At 46.0% G+C, this 14873-nt stretch overlaps 1 protein-coding gene across 7 annotated transcripts in view; it reads left to right on the top strand.

Moving 5' to 3' along the window:
- MTCL1 (microtubule crosslinking factor 1) overlaps positions 1-14873 on the top strand; it is a 124737-nt gene that overhangs the window by 68975 nt on the left and 40889 nt on the right. For 3 of the 7 annotated variants that reach the window (XM_081262882.1, XM_081262883.1, XM_081262885.1), the window contains exons 4-7: positions 3374-3433; positions 4557-4634; positions 8178-9488; positions 10680-10835. In XM_081262882.1, coding sequence (XP_081119008.1) covers positions 3374-3433; positions 4557-4634; positions 8178-9488; positions 10680-10835 — 1605 coding nt within the window. The remainder of the gene's footprint in view (positions 1-3373; positions 3434-4556; positions 4635-8177; positions 9489-10679; positions 10836-14873) is intronic. The other 4 variants (XM_081262884.1, XM_081262880.1, XM_081262886.1 and 1 more) reach the window with 2 other exon arrangements.

Below are 14873 nucleotides of genomic sequence, written 5' to 3'. Positions count from 1 at the left end.
GTGTAAAATGCTGGTTTAAAATGCTACCTGTTTGGATTGTTAAAATCTCATATCCTCTCAAAGCTATTTCTGAGCTTTTTGTTTTATTCCATTAATCTGTGTATCTTTGTTCCAGCACCAAACTATGATATTTTATTTCTATGTTGACTAGTATAAGCCAACTGTCATTATTCTTCCTTTTCAAAGTATCCTTGGCAATTTTCACCAATTTATTTTTCTATATCAGCTTCAGCAAGCTTTCTCTGCAAAGGGCTAGGTGGTATAAACATTTTAGACTTTGCAGGCCATAATGGGCTGACACTAGTACTCAGCTCTGGTGCAGAACAGCCGTGAACAATAATAAAGGAGACTGTCTTCTATTAAAATATTGTTTACAAAACAGGCTGTGGGTTAATTTATCCCCAGGGCTACGGTTTGCAAACCCTTGTTCTAGATGAATTTTTGAATCATTTTGACAAGTTCTTCCAAACTCTTACCGCCCTCACAAACACATTTTGTTTTAAAAGGCACATATTCATATTTGTATAAAGATGTTGCTTATTACACACATACATATTATATATGTGAACATATGTGTGAGAGAATACATATTATATGCATTCATCTTACATACTGGGAGACAGAGTGGAATTTGGTTAAAATGACAGCATCCTTTTAAAATGATTTGGAAGAAAAATATACTATCTTTATAACATAAAGTCTTCCCATTGCAAATATTACTTTCTATCAATCACAAAGTTGTTTTTTTTTCTTTTATTTCCTTCATAGGGTTCCTGAAAATTCCTGGTGAACTTAAATTCTTGCAATTTCTTCCACTCTACTTACTGTTGTGAATGGGATGTGTGTCAGGGGTCTCACGACTCCCAGCGTATTCTGTGGTTTACTAGAAAGGACTCAGGGTTATAGTTTACAGCCCATCTACAAAGGAGCAAGACACATCAGGAGGGGCTGGAGGAACCCATCCTCGGTCTCTCTTTCTTCATTCCCTCCCCCACAGATGCCTCACCCAGAATGTGATCCTGTCTCTAGAATCAAATGTGGCAACCCATTTGATGCTAAATCTTTTGTCTCCATTTTTAGCTTTTACTTCATGTGCATATCTTTGGTTTTCTTCCAGTGCATACAGAGCCTCTCTTCTGTTCATTGGGAGAATGTTGTGAAACAGGGTGGCTCGTGGACAGCACATACTGAGGGCCTTGATTGTCATTACAGACCCAGATTTAAATCACTCATGTGAAACCCTAGGGAACAGTTTTTCTCCCTGCTTCTTTTTTCTAACTCTTCTCTGTCTTCAGTCATCAGAAATATTCTTCTCCCTCAGCTCATTCAAAGAAAAGCTGATCTTAACTTCAGTGTGAAGATGAAAATCTTGGAAAGCCCACTTAATAAGTGGGATGGGATAATCTCTGGTCTGTTTTAAGGCAGGATTAAACTACCTTTTGCAGGAGACTGGTTCTCTTTGAAGTTTGACCCTGCTTTTACCAAAAAGACAAAAGGAAATATTTCAAACCTATTCTGCAGCCAGGATTTAAAGATGGTTCCTCCATCCCCCTTGGTAACCAGGGAGAGCCTGCCAGGCAACCCAGACTGATTCCATGGCCTTCTCCCCTTCCTGCAGGTCCTTCTCTCAGTTACCTTTTTCTTCTCTAGGTCTCTAGCTTCCTGGAGGTTAGGGGACAGCTAGAATTTTAATTGCTTCTTAATCTAAAATCCCTCCAATGAGTGGCAAAAGCCTAGCATTCTGAGAGTGAGGCATATGATGTAAATAGCACTGATGAAGGAATTTGAAGGTTTTTTGTTTGTTTGTTTGTTTGTTTGTGTGTTTGTTTCGGTGGTGCCTGGGGATTGAACCCAGAGCCTTGTGCATGCGAGGCAAGCATTCTACCAACTGAGCTATGTCCCCAGCCCATGAATCTGAGTTCTAACCACAATGTAAGTGACTTACATCAGAGCCTCCTTTCAAACTTGGGATGTTGTATGACAGCAAAGATACAAAATCAAAAGTCATGCTCAGAGCCCATCTTCAGTTGGGGTTCAAAAGAACCCAGGTGGTGCTTCAGGGTTGGAGCTAAGCTAAGAGGGAAGTGAAGGGGGATGGGGATGAGCTCTCTGAGAGGCTTGCTGGGATCTGAGTGCTGGTGAGCAGGGCTTCCCTTCCCCAGCTGATTGTTTTTAACTTTCCTTAGGATCAACTTAATCTCTTCAAATTAAGAGACCACAAATCATCTTGTATTCCTCTAGGATGCTTTTCTTCCTCCATTTGTTCTTTTTGTCTTCATGCCTCATCTTAGCAAGAAGAGTGCTAGCTCCCTGTTGGTCTGTTTCAGGCATCCCTTAGTCCTTTTATTCAAACTCATGTTTGTATTTCATACTTGTTTGCAATTTCCTGCTTGGCATGGGAAAAGATGCACCTGTAGTGGCACCAAACAGCCATGACTGCGGTGCTTTCACTAGACATTCAGCCCTCTGTGTGTGAGAATTCAGCACCCTTGGATTCAACCGACCCCGAGTTGAAAACATTGAAAAAAAATTGCATCAGTACCAAATACATACAGACATTTCTCTTGTCATTACCACCTGATACTATCAAACAGCTATTTACATAGCATTTTCATTGTTTAGGTATTATAAGTCTTTTAGAGGTCATGTAAAATATATGGAGGCTATGCATAGATTATATATGGGGACTACATCATTCTGTTAAGGACTTGAGCATCTAAGTCTTTTGGTATCCTTGAATGGGGGAGGGGGTACTGGAACCAATGCCATTAGATTCTTGGTGCAAGAGGCTACTATATGGAAAACTAGCCAGGGACCCAGACCATTGAAGGACACAGTTAAGGTTACTTTAACATAGGAATAAATTATGAGCTGTATAGGATCTTTACGATGTTGGTTTAATCATGAATTGGAGTGGGTTTTTCAAGAAGTTTGCAATGTAGGATAGGTTTTCTTTATAGCAAGAGCCAATCTTCTTTCTCTTCCTGCCACATTTTATCTGTCCACTCAGGAAACATCAGTTAATTTTCATAGCAGCCCAAAGAAAATATAATTGGGTATTAAAGTTTCTCTCGATATCTATGTATCTAGCTCTGAAACTTCTACCTTTTTCCTCTTCTTGCCTTCTCTCCACTGTTACAAATTGTCCAAAACACCTCCTTTCTCATAAAGCTAAATGATTGAGGAGTGCATTTCCAAATATAATAATTAGGATGTAAAGCACCTTAACAAATGTATTCAACTGCATTTTAAATGTTAATTTTGAGTTGTTTCCTGATTCTAGAGGAAATAGTTCTATGCATGTATGTCCCCACCAGTGCTGGCTGTGCTGTGTGACCCCTCAGTAACAGAATGTTGCTTGGATCTGTTTCAGAGTTCCCTAAAGAGAAGAGGCAGTCGGGAAGTGTTCAAAGAGAAGAAAACCTTTAACCAGGTAAGCTGAGGCTTTTGTTCTAATGTCACATTTCCTACAGAGGAAGCCACCTCATTTTGAATATTCTCACAGACATCAGCTTTGCCTTTAAAACCTCCAAAGAAACATCACCCACCAAAACTCTTGGACTCATTCAAAATCTCTATGGAGTGAACATTTTCTTTCCAAGGCTGTAGCTAATTCCTTTTGTTTCTCTCTTGCACTGATAAGCTGCAGCTTTCTTTAGGAAAGAGAACAAACTGGCTTTATGTGAAGCATAACTAGATGTAGTCTGTGGTCTGGCAGTACTGTCTCGAAGGTATTTTGTTCTTCAGAGTCATTCACATAGTAAAATAACATAGCCACTGGAGGGTTGGGTCATTCATAAGCCATTGTTTTGTGTGTGAGTGCTTTTTTTTTAAACAACGTGCAGGCTGAACAATGTCTTAAATTGTCCTAATGGAAAGTAAAATATTCTAACTGGGAAAACAGTAAAACCTCAGCCCTTTCTATGTACACAGTATGTGTTCTTTAAAGCCGCCTTAGCTTTTCTGAAGTGTTGTCTTACTGGGTTCCTTTCTTCTTCTTTTAAAATTGCTGCTATAGTATTAGATGTTGGAGAAAGAAGAGTTTCTGGGGTATCAGTCTGCTGAACTCTGAGAGCAAGGGGTAATTAGAGAGATGCAATAAGTTGGGGTAACTAAGAGCCTTGGTGCAGCCCTGACCCTGGAAGCTCCCCTCTTCATGATTCCTTCTGATTTCTGTGTCCTCCTAACTCACAGATCCCATTGGTGTTATTTGAGAAGGGCCCAGCCAAGTGAGCAGCAGGAATGCCAAAGATTAACTTTTTCGACCCTCTCTTATTCCCCAAATCTCAACTTGAAATCCACTCATCCAGGAAAATTAAAAAGGTGCTCTGTTGCTGTGTGCTTACACCTTCCTGGGCTCAGAGTATGTTTTCAGTTTCCTGGCCCTTGACTATCAAAGGGCTTTTCCTGCAGAGGGTGATTGGCCTGTGGGTAAAGCAGGTCAACCACAGGAGCTAGTAGCTCCTTGGATATGTGTCAGTGACCCTGGGGTCTGGGGATGTGTCAAGTTGCCCTATTCAGCCTGCGGGATGATTGAGCAAGGAGTTTCTATTCAGCAGAATGGTGGAATGGAGCACCTTGGGAACTACAGGTCGGCCACCAAAACTCAAAGGAAGCTGGCACCCCGGCGCAAGGTAGGCACGTGGGCAGTCAGCTGCTGGGGTGCTGGCCGGATGGTAGACTTGCAAGCCAAAGAATATATACTGACAGCGATATATTTCTGTTGCTTGACAAGCCCTTTCCAGCTGGTGGCGACGGTGCTGGTCCCTGTGTGTCTGACCCCGCCTGCCACGCTTGCCTCCTCTGCCCGCAGCGGGAGTAGTTTTATGTGGAAAGTTGGACTCCACCTTGTACTTTTGTGCTGCATTTCTGGAGTTATCCAAAGGGCTCTTGAAACCAGAGCCTGATATTATTAAGTTTAGGATTCAGCCTTGACTCCTCCACCAGTCGTGGCAGAGTTTCAGTCACAAAGTAAGATGGGTATCCCGCCTCCCATCTTATTAGGAGTGGATTCCCCCACCCAGAACAGGCCAGCCAAGCTCAGCTTCCCTGGGGGCTGGGGGATCCTCTCCTACATGCAGACCTCCCCAGCAGGCCCTCGGAGAGGAAGCCTGACCTTCCAACTACCACACTCACTCCCTTGGCTTGTCTTTCTTTATAACTCTGCTTTTGTCCTGGTGGCAGGCCTCCTAGTGCATGCCTGGGTGTTGACAGCATGTTTATCATCTGTTAGAGTTCCTGCTGTGAATAGTTCCTCTCTTTAGGAAATGAGAAGACTTTGTGGACATTTAATCAATCCTCAGGTAATCTATACCAAATCGAACACTGAGTAGGGCATCCTGCTGCTTTAACTGACCTGGGTTTAGGCTGGTGGTGGGCCAGGGATTGTGCTGCTGATAGTCAGACTTGCAGGGGTAGGCAGATGGAGAAGGTCCCAGACTGGAGGTGGACAGAGGATGGAGCGGAGGGTCCCTATAGCTGGAAGACACTCTCTTCTCTTCAGTGATCCCTGCTGCTCAGATTTCCTGAGGTGGAGATGGGAGTCATTGAGGCAATTTTGGACTGTGGATAAATGCCATGTCTCCAGATAAGAATGGGCCGAGAACCTCTCCTGTCTTCCCGTCCTTGCATTTAATTCCCCAAGGAATTCATCTATAAAGTATTTACAGTCAGCCTCCATTTTCATGGATGTATTTTAGCCTTCCGTAAACTCAACTCCTTCAAGTGAACAGCAGAGACCTGTCACCTGTTGGTGTATTTGGGTTCCTCGCACATCTTTGTCTGACAAAAAATTGGAAAGGTGCTTTTGATGGTTCTACTATAGAAAGTTCTAAGAAACTGGGGTTGCATAAAAATAGCCTGCTGATTTCAGGTACAGAAAAATAAATATTTAAGAGTGGATGAATGAACAAATAAGCAGCCATGCTTTTCTATCAGTATTGATATGAAACACAATGAATGTCTTTTATAGCCCATGTGGTGATCTATGTAGGCCTTTTAAAAAAAAAAAAGATCAGTGATAATCCATTTTACTCAGTGGTTTTGAGAGGGCAGCAGCCGTATTCCCAGTTAGTCACAGAAACTCTTTATATGAGCCTAACCAAAACCAAACCAAGTCCTTAATATAAACCAAATCAGAATTCAAAGACTATGTAACATTTATAGATCATTCTTTTAATGAAAAAAAAAGTAGAGACACTAGCTTCTTTCCCAATATTAATTGCATTTCAGACAAAGAAAAAAGTGAGTAGGGTCAGGTGAATGCCATTTACAATTTGTTGTATATTATTTTGGTGACCTTTACAGTGACCTTGTAGTTTGAAAATTCTGCTTTAGACATAAGGAGACAGGTTCACCAGGACTCTGCAATTGACCCAGGTCCCCAGATGGCAGGGGCCAGAGTTAGTATCCTGGGCAGCATATTTAACCCCAAGACCAGCTGTGCTGGTTTTATTATTGGTCCTGAGGAAGACACTAGGAGTGTCATCATCCACACGGCACAGGGGAGAGCTCCTGGTCATGCCCTCCACATTGCACTGGCTAAAGGCCTGGTCATGGATTTTTCCTGAGTCTTCTTGGCACATCATTTCCCCCATTTCTGTGGGTTTGTGATGAAGGAGAAGCGATCAGGGCAGGAGGCAAGGTGAAAACCCGGGAGGCACCAAGGAAGGTATGCCTTTGTCTTTCTGCCACGTGGCTAGTGGCTGCCAGAATCTGGCAGAGTGAGCCGTTATTCTCTGAGCATGAAAGCAATGCAGGTGAAGCTCTGCAAGAGTTAATTCTTCTCTCCCAGAGGGTTGACTTGTTCCCAATCCTGGTTAGCAGCCAGGACAGCAGATGAGTCTCCCGAGCTGCTGACAGTTTATCTAAGTGATGGGGAAGCCTTTGCTGCTGTCTCCTCTCTGTCCCATCAGCAATTTGGAATTTCTGCTAGTGAAAGAGGAATGAATCATGGAATGGGTCATTGTTCCCTTGGTCATTGTGCCTATTCATCAAATGTGATTAATATAAAATTTTTCTAAGACTAAAATGGAGAGTTCATACTGCTTCAAAGTACAGGGATCCACAATGGAAAGGTAGAGTTGATGTTGCACTTGGTCCAGAAAGTGCCCTCTTGACCTCCACCATACACTGTAGGCCTTCAGTAGTAGAGGCTCCTTTGGAGGCCCTCCAGAATCCTCTGGTATTCTGCTGTGCTATTCTTCCATGAACTACTACTCTGATTTGAAAACACTTCACTCTGTCCAACATTTAGCTCCTTCCCTCAGGTCTCTGGATTTGATTTCCTGCTGTGTCACAGCAGCTGATGGGAGGGGAATGGAACCAAAGGCCCTGAAGTGGCCCTTGTGTGGTGAGAGCTTGGGAGTAGTGGGGGTGTCTAGGTGTGTAGTAGTCATTGTGTTCTCCCTACCGGTGCTTGGCACTGAAGTAGCACCAAAACTTTCAAAGCCCCCTCTTGCCCATCATCCCATTGTTTCATCCTCATATTATTCTGAGGTACCTTGAGGAAGAGGAGGCAGCAGGGTAGACAGGTGAATTGCCCTCTTTCAGGTATATAACCCATCAGTAGAAAGCTGGGCTCTTATTTGGGGTTGCTTGCTTTCCCCATCCTGGTAGTACCTTGTAGAGGTACTACCTTGCAAGGAATGAAGGGGTCTGCACTATAGATGAAGTGAGAAGCCACAGGCTGGATGTGGCCCCTGAATCCTGTTGGCCATACTAGGCTCTTATGAGAGGTTCTGATGTCTCTCTGGTGGTTGCTGGGGGGGATGAACCAGGTTCAACTCACCGTCATGAGGGGTCACTGTATTACCAATGAGTGTTGGTTTATTTTTATTTTCTTTCTTCATTTATAACTTATATGATGTTCTTCATGTGCATGTTTTTTTCCCCCCAAAACTAATTCTTTAGTTCTTGTTTGGTTGACAAAGCAACATTCTGTGGGCCTTTCCTAGGTGCCTTCCACAAAGCCCTGGGCTCACCACTGCTTTGTCTTGGTTCCTTCTCCATGTAACTTGACAGCACTGACAGCAAGATCGGCGTATGTGTGTGTGTGTGTGTGTGTGTGTGTGTGTGTGTGTGTGTGTGTTGGGGGCGAGGTGCAAGGGGAATCATCAAAAACACGAACATTTGGTATTTTCAAATAACCCTTCTCTCGGGCTGTTCTTTGCTGGCAGGATGACAGTGCCGATTTGAAGTGCCAACTCCAGTTTGCCAAAGAGGAAGCTTCCCTGATGCGCAAAAAGATGGCCAAACTTGGGAGGGAGAAGGATGAGCTGGAGCAGGAGCTCCAGAAGTATAAGTCCCTGTATGGTGATGTGGATAGTCCCCTCCCCACGGGGGAAGCCGGGGGGCCCCCCAGCACCAGAGAGGCAGAGCTGAAGCTGCGGCTGAAGTTGGTGGAGGAGGAAGCCAATATCTTGGGCCGGAAGATCGTGGAGCTGGAGGTGGAGAACCGAGGCCTCAAGGCAGAGATGGAAGACATGCGGGTCCAGCATGAGCGGGAGGGAATGGGCCGGGACCACGTGCCAAGTATTCCTACCTCACCCTTTGGCGACTCCCTGGAGTCCTCCACGGAGCTCCGCCGTCACCTGCAGTTTGTGGAAGAGGAAGCCGAGCTGCTGAGGAGGTCCATATCTGAAATCGAAGACCACAACCGACAGTTGACCCATGAGCTGAGCAAGTTCAAGTTTGAGCCTCGCCAGGAGCCAGGGTGGCTTGGGGACAGCTCATGTAAGGGTGCTGGGGCCGGGGCTCCCTTGCAGGAGGAGCTGAAATCAGCCAGGCTGCAGATCAATGAGCTGAGTGGGAAGGTGCTAAAGTTGCAGTATGAGAACCGGGTACTGCTGTCCAATGTCCAGCGCTGCGACCTGGCTGCCCACCTGGGGCTGCGTGCCCCCAGCCCCCGGGACAGTGATGCTGAGAGCGACACAGGCAAGAAGGAGAGCGATGGGGAAGAGGGCCGCCTGCCCCAGCCTAAGCGGGAAGGCCCAGTTGGCGGTGAGAGTGACTCAGAAGACATGTTCGAGAAGACTTCAGGCTTCGGGAGTGGGAAACCATCAGAGGCTAGTGAGCCATGTCCAGCAGAGCTCCTGAGGGCCCGGGAGGACACCGAGTGCCTGGCAACCATAAAGCATGAGGCCCAGCGGCTCGAGCGATCCGTGGAGCGCCTCATCACGGACACTGATGGCTTCCTCCATGACTCAGGGCTACAGGGCAGCAGCTTGGCCTCACATGGTGTCCAGGGTGAGGGCGAGAGGGGTGAGGGGGCCCAGAGTGAACCCCACCTTCTGGGGACCATCAATGTGAAGATGAAGGCTTTCAGGAAAGAGCTGCAGGCCTTTCTGGAACAGGTGACCCGGATTGGGGACGGCCTTTCACCCTTGCCCCACCTCACAGAGTCTTCCAGCTTCCTTTCCACCATGACCTCCGTGTCCCGGGACTCCCCCATCGGGAACCTGGGGAAGGAGCTAGTCCCAGAATTGCAGGTAAGGGGGCTCCTGGCTTCGCCTCCCTGCTCCGTCTTGCTCTTCCTCCTTCTCGCTGGCATTGCTGCTCTCGGGCTGGCGCTGCTCACAGCTGCTTGGTTATGATTTCAGACCTGCATTGTACTAAAGCCTCCGGCGTCAACCAAATCCTGTCTCTTGGTTGGGTTTCTTTCTTTTTTTTTTTTTTTTTTCATTTTTATTTTCCTTTGTTATTTTTTTGTTTTGTTTTATTTCCTTGTTTCTCCGTTTTCCTCTTTGATTTTTTTTTTTTTAACTGCGCCACCGCTTGTGGTTTAGAGGCCCTCTCATGACACAAAGGCTAAGCCCAGTGGAGGCGCTAGGGATCGACGCAGCCCATCCTTGCTCCTTTCTCGGTGTTTCAAAACCAACCCGCCACCCTGCTGAAGAAGCAATGAGGAGTTTAAGACCAAAGTACCAACTCCTGTCACAGTCAGGATGAGTAGCAGACTCGCTAACGAGCGCCCGAATCCCTCCTTGGGTTTACTACCAAAGGGACACAGTGCAGTTCTGAGAGGCCCTAGGCAGCCCAGACCCACCCACTCCCACTGGAAGATAAGCCAGGATGGGGGAGAGGAGCCCAGTTCTGAGAGAAGGCTGTTTTTGATGGAAAAAAAAAATCTCGCTGCCGGCTCGCTCCCGCCACCCTCCCGCACCGCCAAGGGCAAGGGGCAGAGTGGAGCAGCCTTACGAGGACCGCTTTCCCAGGCATCGCCCTGGGGTGCATGGCCCCGCTGCCGCCCCGGATTGTGGCTTTTGCTGCTCGACCCACACGTAAGGAAGGAAGAGCCTTGTCCTCTGTGTCCTTCATGGGTAGTGTGCTTGCAGTCGACTTGTGGTTCACGCATCCCCATTGCATGCGCCTCATAACCAGTGTTCTGCATCCCCTACGCATTCTTTGCTTTCCAGATGTTTTAGCCCATGCTGTTGCTCATTCGCATTCTTTGTTCTATTCTCTTCACTCTCCTCTGCCATTGTGTTGAAGCTAGTTTTTCTGCTCATGCTTTTCTTTGGTAGTTTTTTTTCAGTTGTCTATCTTACCTGTTTTTGTTTTCTTTGCCTCTCCCACCCCTTTGTCCTGTTTTTTTTTGTTAAAAATAAAAACTTAACCTCCTCCTGGAAAAACAAAAAACAAAAAAACAAAAAAATGAATCCTTCCCATGCACCTAACAGTCCAAACTGAGAGACCAGCTGGAGTGGCAGCTTGGTCAGGAACGAGGGGATGACCGAGAAAGCCTTCGCCTCCGAGCCACACGGGAGCTGCACCGTCGGGCTGATGGGGATGCAGGGAGCCACCGGGCAGGAGGCCAGAGCTGCTTCAACCTAGAGGTCAGTCCCTACCTTGCCCTCCCCATCCCACTTTCCTCTCTTGCCATGTGGCTGGCTGTGCAGTTTCTCATCTGGGACAGGTCCCTTAGGGAACATGGCAGGAGGACATGGGACCAGGTAGAACTTATATGTCATTGTGCATAATGACAACTGGGCCTGCCACCCTCATTGTCAGATGGAAGTGATGGCTCACTGCAGTATTGTCCCCCCATGGACCTGCATTCCTGGCCCCAGGAGTGCCTGGAGGTGTCTGTGCCGGGCATGTCTGGCCCTATTTATGAGTGTTCAATGGCTTCTTATTCTACAGCAGGGAAACTTGGGTAGAACCCAAGCTGGCTTTTTCTTAGGGAAGAAACTCTCCTGAGGGTTTTCTTTTTCAGTCCTTTGTTGCCCATGAGTCATGTGACTCCTCCATGGTCCCTGAGGACAGTGTCTCAGCCAGTGGGGAATTAGGGATGTCTACTCCCAACCTGTGTGGTATCCACAGCTGTCTCTGTTGCCATGATAAACCCACGTGCACAAACCTGCAGCCACCTGTACAGACACCTGCATTGTTGTTGAGCCATCACAGTCATCTGCAGTCCTGTGAGAGGGAAGCTCCGAGACAAAAATAGCCCAGCCAGAATAGAAAGATGTTCCTGAGGAGTGAGCCTGGGCTGTTACTTTGCTGATCACTCAGGTTTTGGGCAGGGCTAGAACAGCAGGTTGTCTATTAGAAAAGGACTATAACTCTGGAGAAACTGATAAAGATTTTTAATTTCTCAGTCCCTAGAGGGATGCTAACACTTAGCTCAGAGGCATGGGAGCATCTCCTCCCAGGCAGGAGTGAGGGCGAGGTGGGAACAGCTGAGTAACAGAGGTAGGTAAGAGGTGAGGCTCGGTTGCTGGGAAAGGCAGGCTGTTTGGTTAGGAAATAGGCAGAGGTGCTGCTGATGAGGTGGAGGGTACTGCTGGCACCATTATCAGAGGTGGGCATGGTGGGGGAGGGCTGCCTCGCCCAGAAGAATACAAACAGCTCTAACCCTGGCTCTGAAAAGGAGTGTGTCACATCTCTGCCCTTGTGATTAGACACATGTGAATTTGAAAATCACCTCTAAATAAGTAAAATTTAAAAAGTGTTCAGAAACAGTCTATATAGTGTCACCATTCTTATGTTATCTGGAGAGGCCAGACCCAACCTAAGAAGTTGGCACCCAGGTTCACATCCTAGAGGGGGGAGGTACACATGCCCCTGAAGGTGTTACAAAAGCACACAGTGGTACCAGCCTCCTTGGGAACAGCCAGAAGCTCAGCGTGTCCTACAGATCTCTACAGTCTGTCCAGGGATGCCTGGTGCCTCCTAGTCAAAGTACCCAGAACCTGTCATTTTCTTTAACATTTCCTGAACACAGTCTTCAGACACAGAGTTAGACATACATAAGGTACATCAACTTCACAGTGTTCTTGTTCCAAAATGGCAAGTACGATGTGCCTAGATTTTATACCAAAAGTTAAGCAGAATAGCCAAATATTTGCAGAACTCATTTGGCTTTTGGGAGTTAGTGCCTCAGAACACTGTGGAACTTTCCCAGGAAACGCCTTTGTTAGCTCGTATTGCACACAGGGTCTTCATCTGAAAATGCTGGTTGCTTAGGCAGTCACAAACTCACAATTATGCACATTTCAGATGTCCTGAGTGATCCGTCTTCAGCATGGATACCTCCGGAAAACTCATTTCCCAACCTTCAGTTAACACTGTACTACTAAGTTATTTCTAGCAGGGACATCTTGAGCCCTGGGGCTCTAACCTTACTGTGTCCATCACTGACTCAATTTCTCAGGCGAACCTCTGAGCCTCTGTCAAATGGGAATAAAGATGCCTTGTCTGCCTCACATGGTTATAGGTGGATAATTCTTAGAACAAATGAGCTGTTGAATGAGGAAGTACTTTTAAAAGTACCGAATGCTGTGCCAGTGTAAAGTAGGATTAAAATTAAAGACAGGGCAGTATGTCCCAGCATTGCAGAATGCCAGATGCTCCCCTGGTCATGGTACCAGTTTCTCTGCCCACTGTAGCACTTTCCCCTTTTCTACTGGCTGTTTCCCTTCCTGGGCCAGAATCAGAGCTCAGGCTGCCTCAGCAGCTTCTTCCCACTGAAGGACTAATTATGAGAACTGTGGCTTCCTTCTTAGGTGCCCCGTCATTCAAGGTCTGTCACACAGCCTTAGTTACGTAAGCTCTGTGAGTTGTCAGAAAGCTCATCCCCTCCTGGACTCCTGCTGGGTGCTTATTATTTAATACTGGTGCAGTAATAAGGTGCCACATGCACACACACAATGCAGAGCTTTACAAACCAGCAGCGATTTTGGAAAGAGAAGAGTACTCAGTTGAGTCAAACTGAATATTGAGGGACAGTAAACCTGCATAAGAGGTAGATGAACGGAGCTGGGTGGTACCATTTGGTGGGCATAGGATCACCAAACAATGTAGCTCAGATAGGAACATCTGGTCTTCAAACGAATTCTCTCATTCTTTGAAGGAGAAAAACGCGGTCTTCAGAGTGAAGTGGCTTGCCAAACTGCCCAAGAGGGTGGGTGACAGAACTGGGTCTAGAACAGTGTTCTTAAGACTGCTTTAGAGCTCTCTGTGACTGTGGGCACCTGTCAGCACGGAGCCTACTACCTCCACTGGGCTGCGTTTCTGGCCATCCTCACTCAGGTGACAGACATTATGGCTACCTTGCCATGGCATGGTTGTTTTAGAAACCCATCTAGTTTCCTTTAATTTTAAATATTTCAATTATAAAATAAAAACCCAATAGTGGTAGGTCAGGTTAAAGAAATAATAAATAAATAAATAAATAAAACCCCAAACATCATTTCCTAGCAGGGGTAATGGAGGTAATTTGGAGTTATGTGTCCTTTGTTCTTATGTCTTTATTCAAAAAGGCATTTTGCTCAGAAGACAGAATTCAAGTATGCAAACACATTCTATTTTTAAAATTTCTTAATGAAACGTGTTCTGAAATCCCTTTGATACTATTGTAGTGTTTCCTTTTATTAGAGGAGCTGAGCAGGGATCCCTCATCAAGCCTGGGTGGCAGAGGCTGCCTGTCCCTGGTGTGGTTATCACTCTTGACAGACTTGTTTGGTCCTTGAATATTGCATTGTGTTAAGGAATTGTACAATGGGCAGTTCCAGGAAGCAGAAAAAGCCTTTTAATGAAAACATCCCTAAGTTCACTGCCAACAATTGCCCTCCTATGAGGCTGTCGTGGACATGGCACACAAAGCTCCCATCCGTTAGCAGCACAGCCCAACGAGAGAAGCCACTCTGTGTTAGACTCACATGGATTCCAGAGTCATTGGGGAAAAGACAAACATGGGCACCCTCCACCCCTGTATCCCACCCTTTGGAGGTCAAACTCAGGATCTTGCACATGCTCATGCTAGGAAGCGCTCTTCCACAGAGCTACAACTTCAGCTGCAAACATGGACGCTTTCATCCAGAATGAGGCTAACATGAAGCTGGGTGACATACTGCTAGAAGTTGTCTTTGCTCCCTATTACATTGCCCTTTAAAAAAAAAATAATTTTATCCTCAAGAAAATTACTTCTATCCCTGGGTGAACCTCCTTCAGAGCTCCTGGGAGGTTTGAGAGAGAAGTCCCATAGGACACCTAGCTTCAATGGTGTAAAAGAAACAACTTTTTGAATTTAAACAGAATATTTTTAAAAGAATCAGTTTTTCAACTCCCATTTGTGACATGGCTCTCTTCTGGTTTTGGCCTTATGCATATTCATATCTGAGGACAGGAGAAAGAAGACATGTTATTTTTGGAAGGTTGGGGTATTTAGCCAGGTTAGCAGTAATAACAACAGGAAGGAGAAGAAGGAAAAGTCCATTCTTATACATTAGCCCTTTTCAGTGGATAACAAATTGGTGTTAATACATAGGAGGCTGGCTGTTCAGATGCCACCCTTCACTAGACCTAGGAAAGAAGAGGTATATTCAAGGCCAGCATTCTTCAAAACAGCCACAGTCAGAGAAAACTGAAGT

Source organism: Spermophilus citellus (genome assembly GCF_964194105.1).
Source record: "Spermophilus citellus genome assembly, chromosome: 12".
Taxonomy (NCBI): Eukaryota; Metazoa; Chordata; class Mammalia; order Rodentia; family Sciuridae; genus Spermophilus; species Spermophilus citellus.
This window is presented reverse-complemented; position numbering and strand designations above follow the sequence as displayed.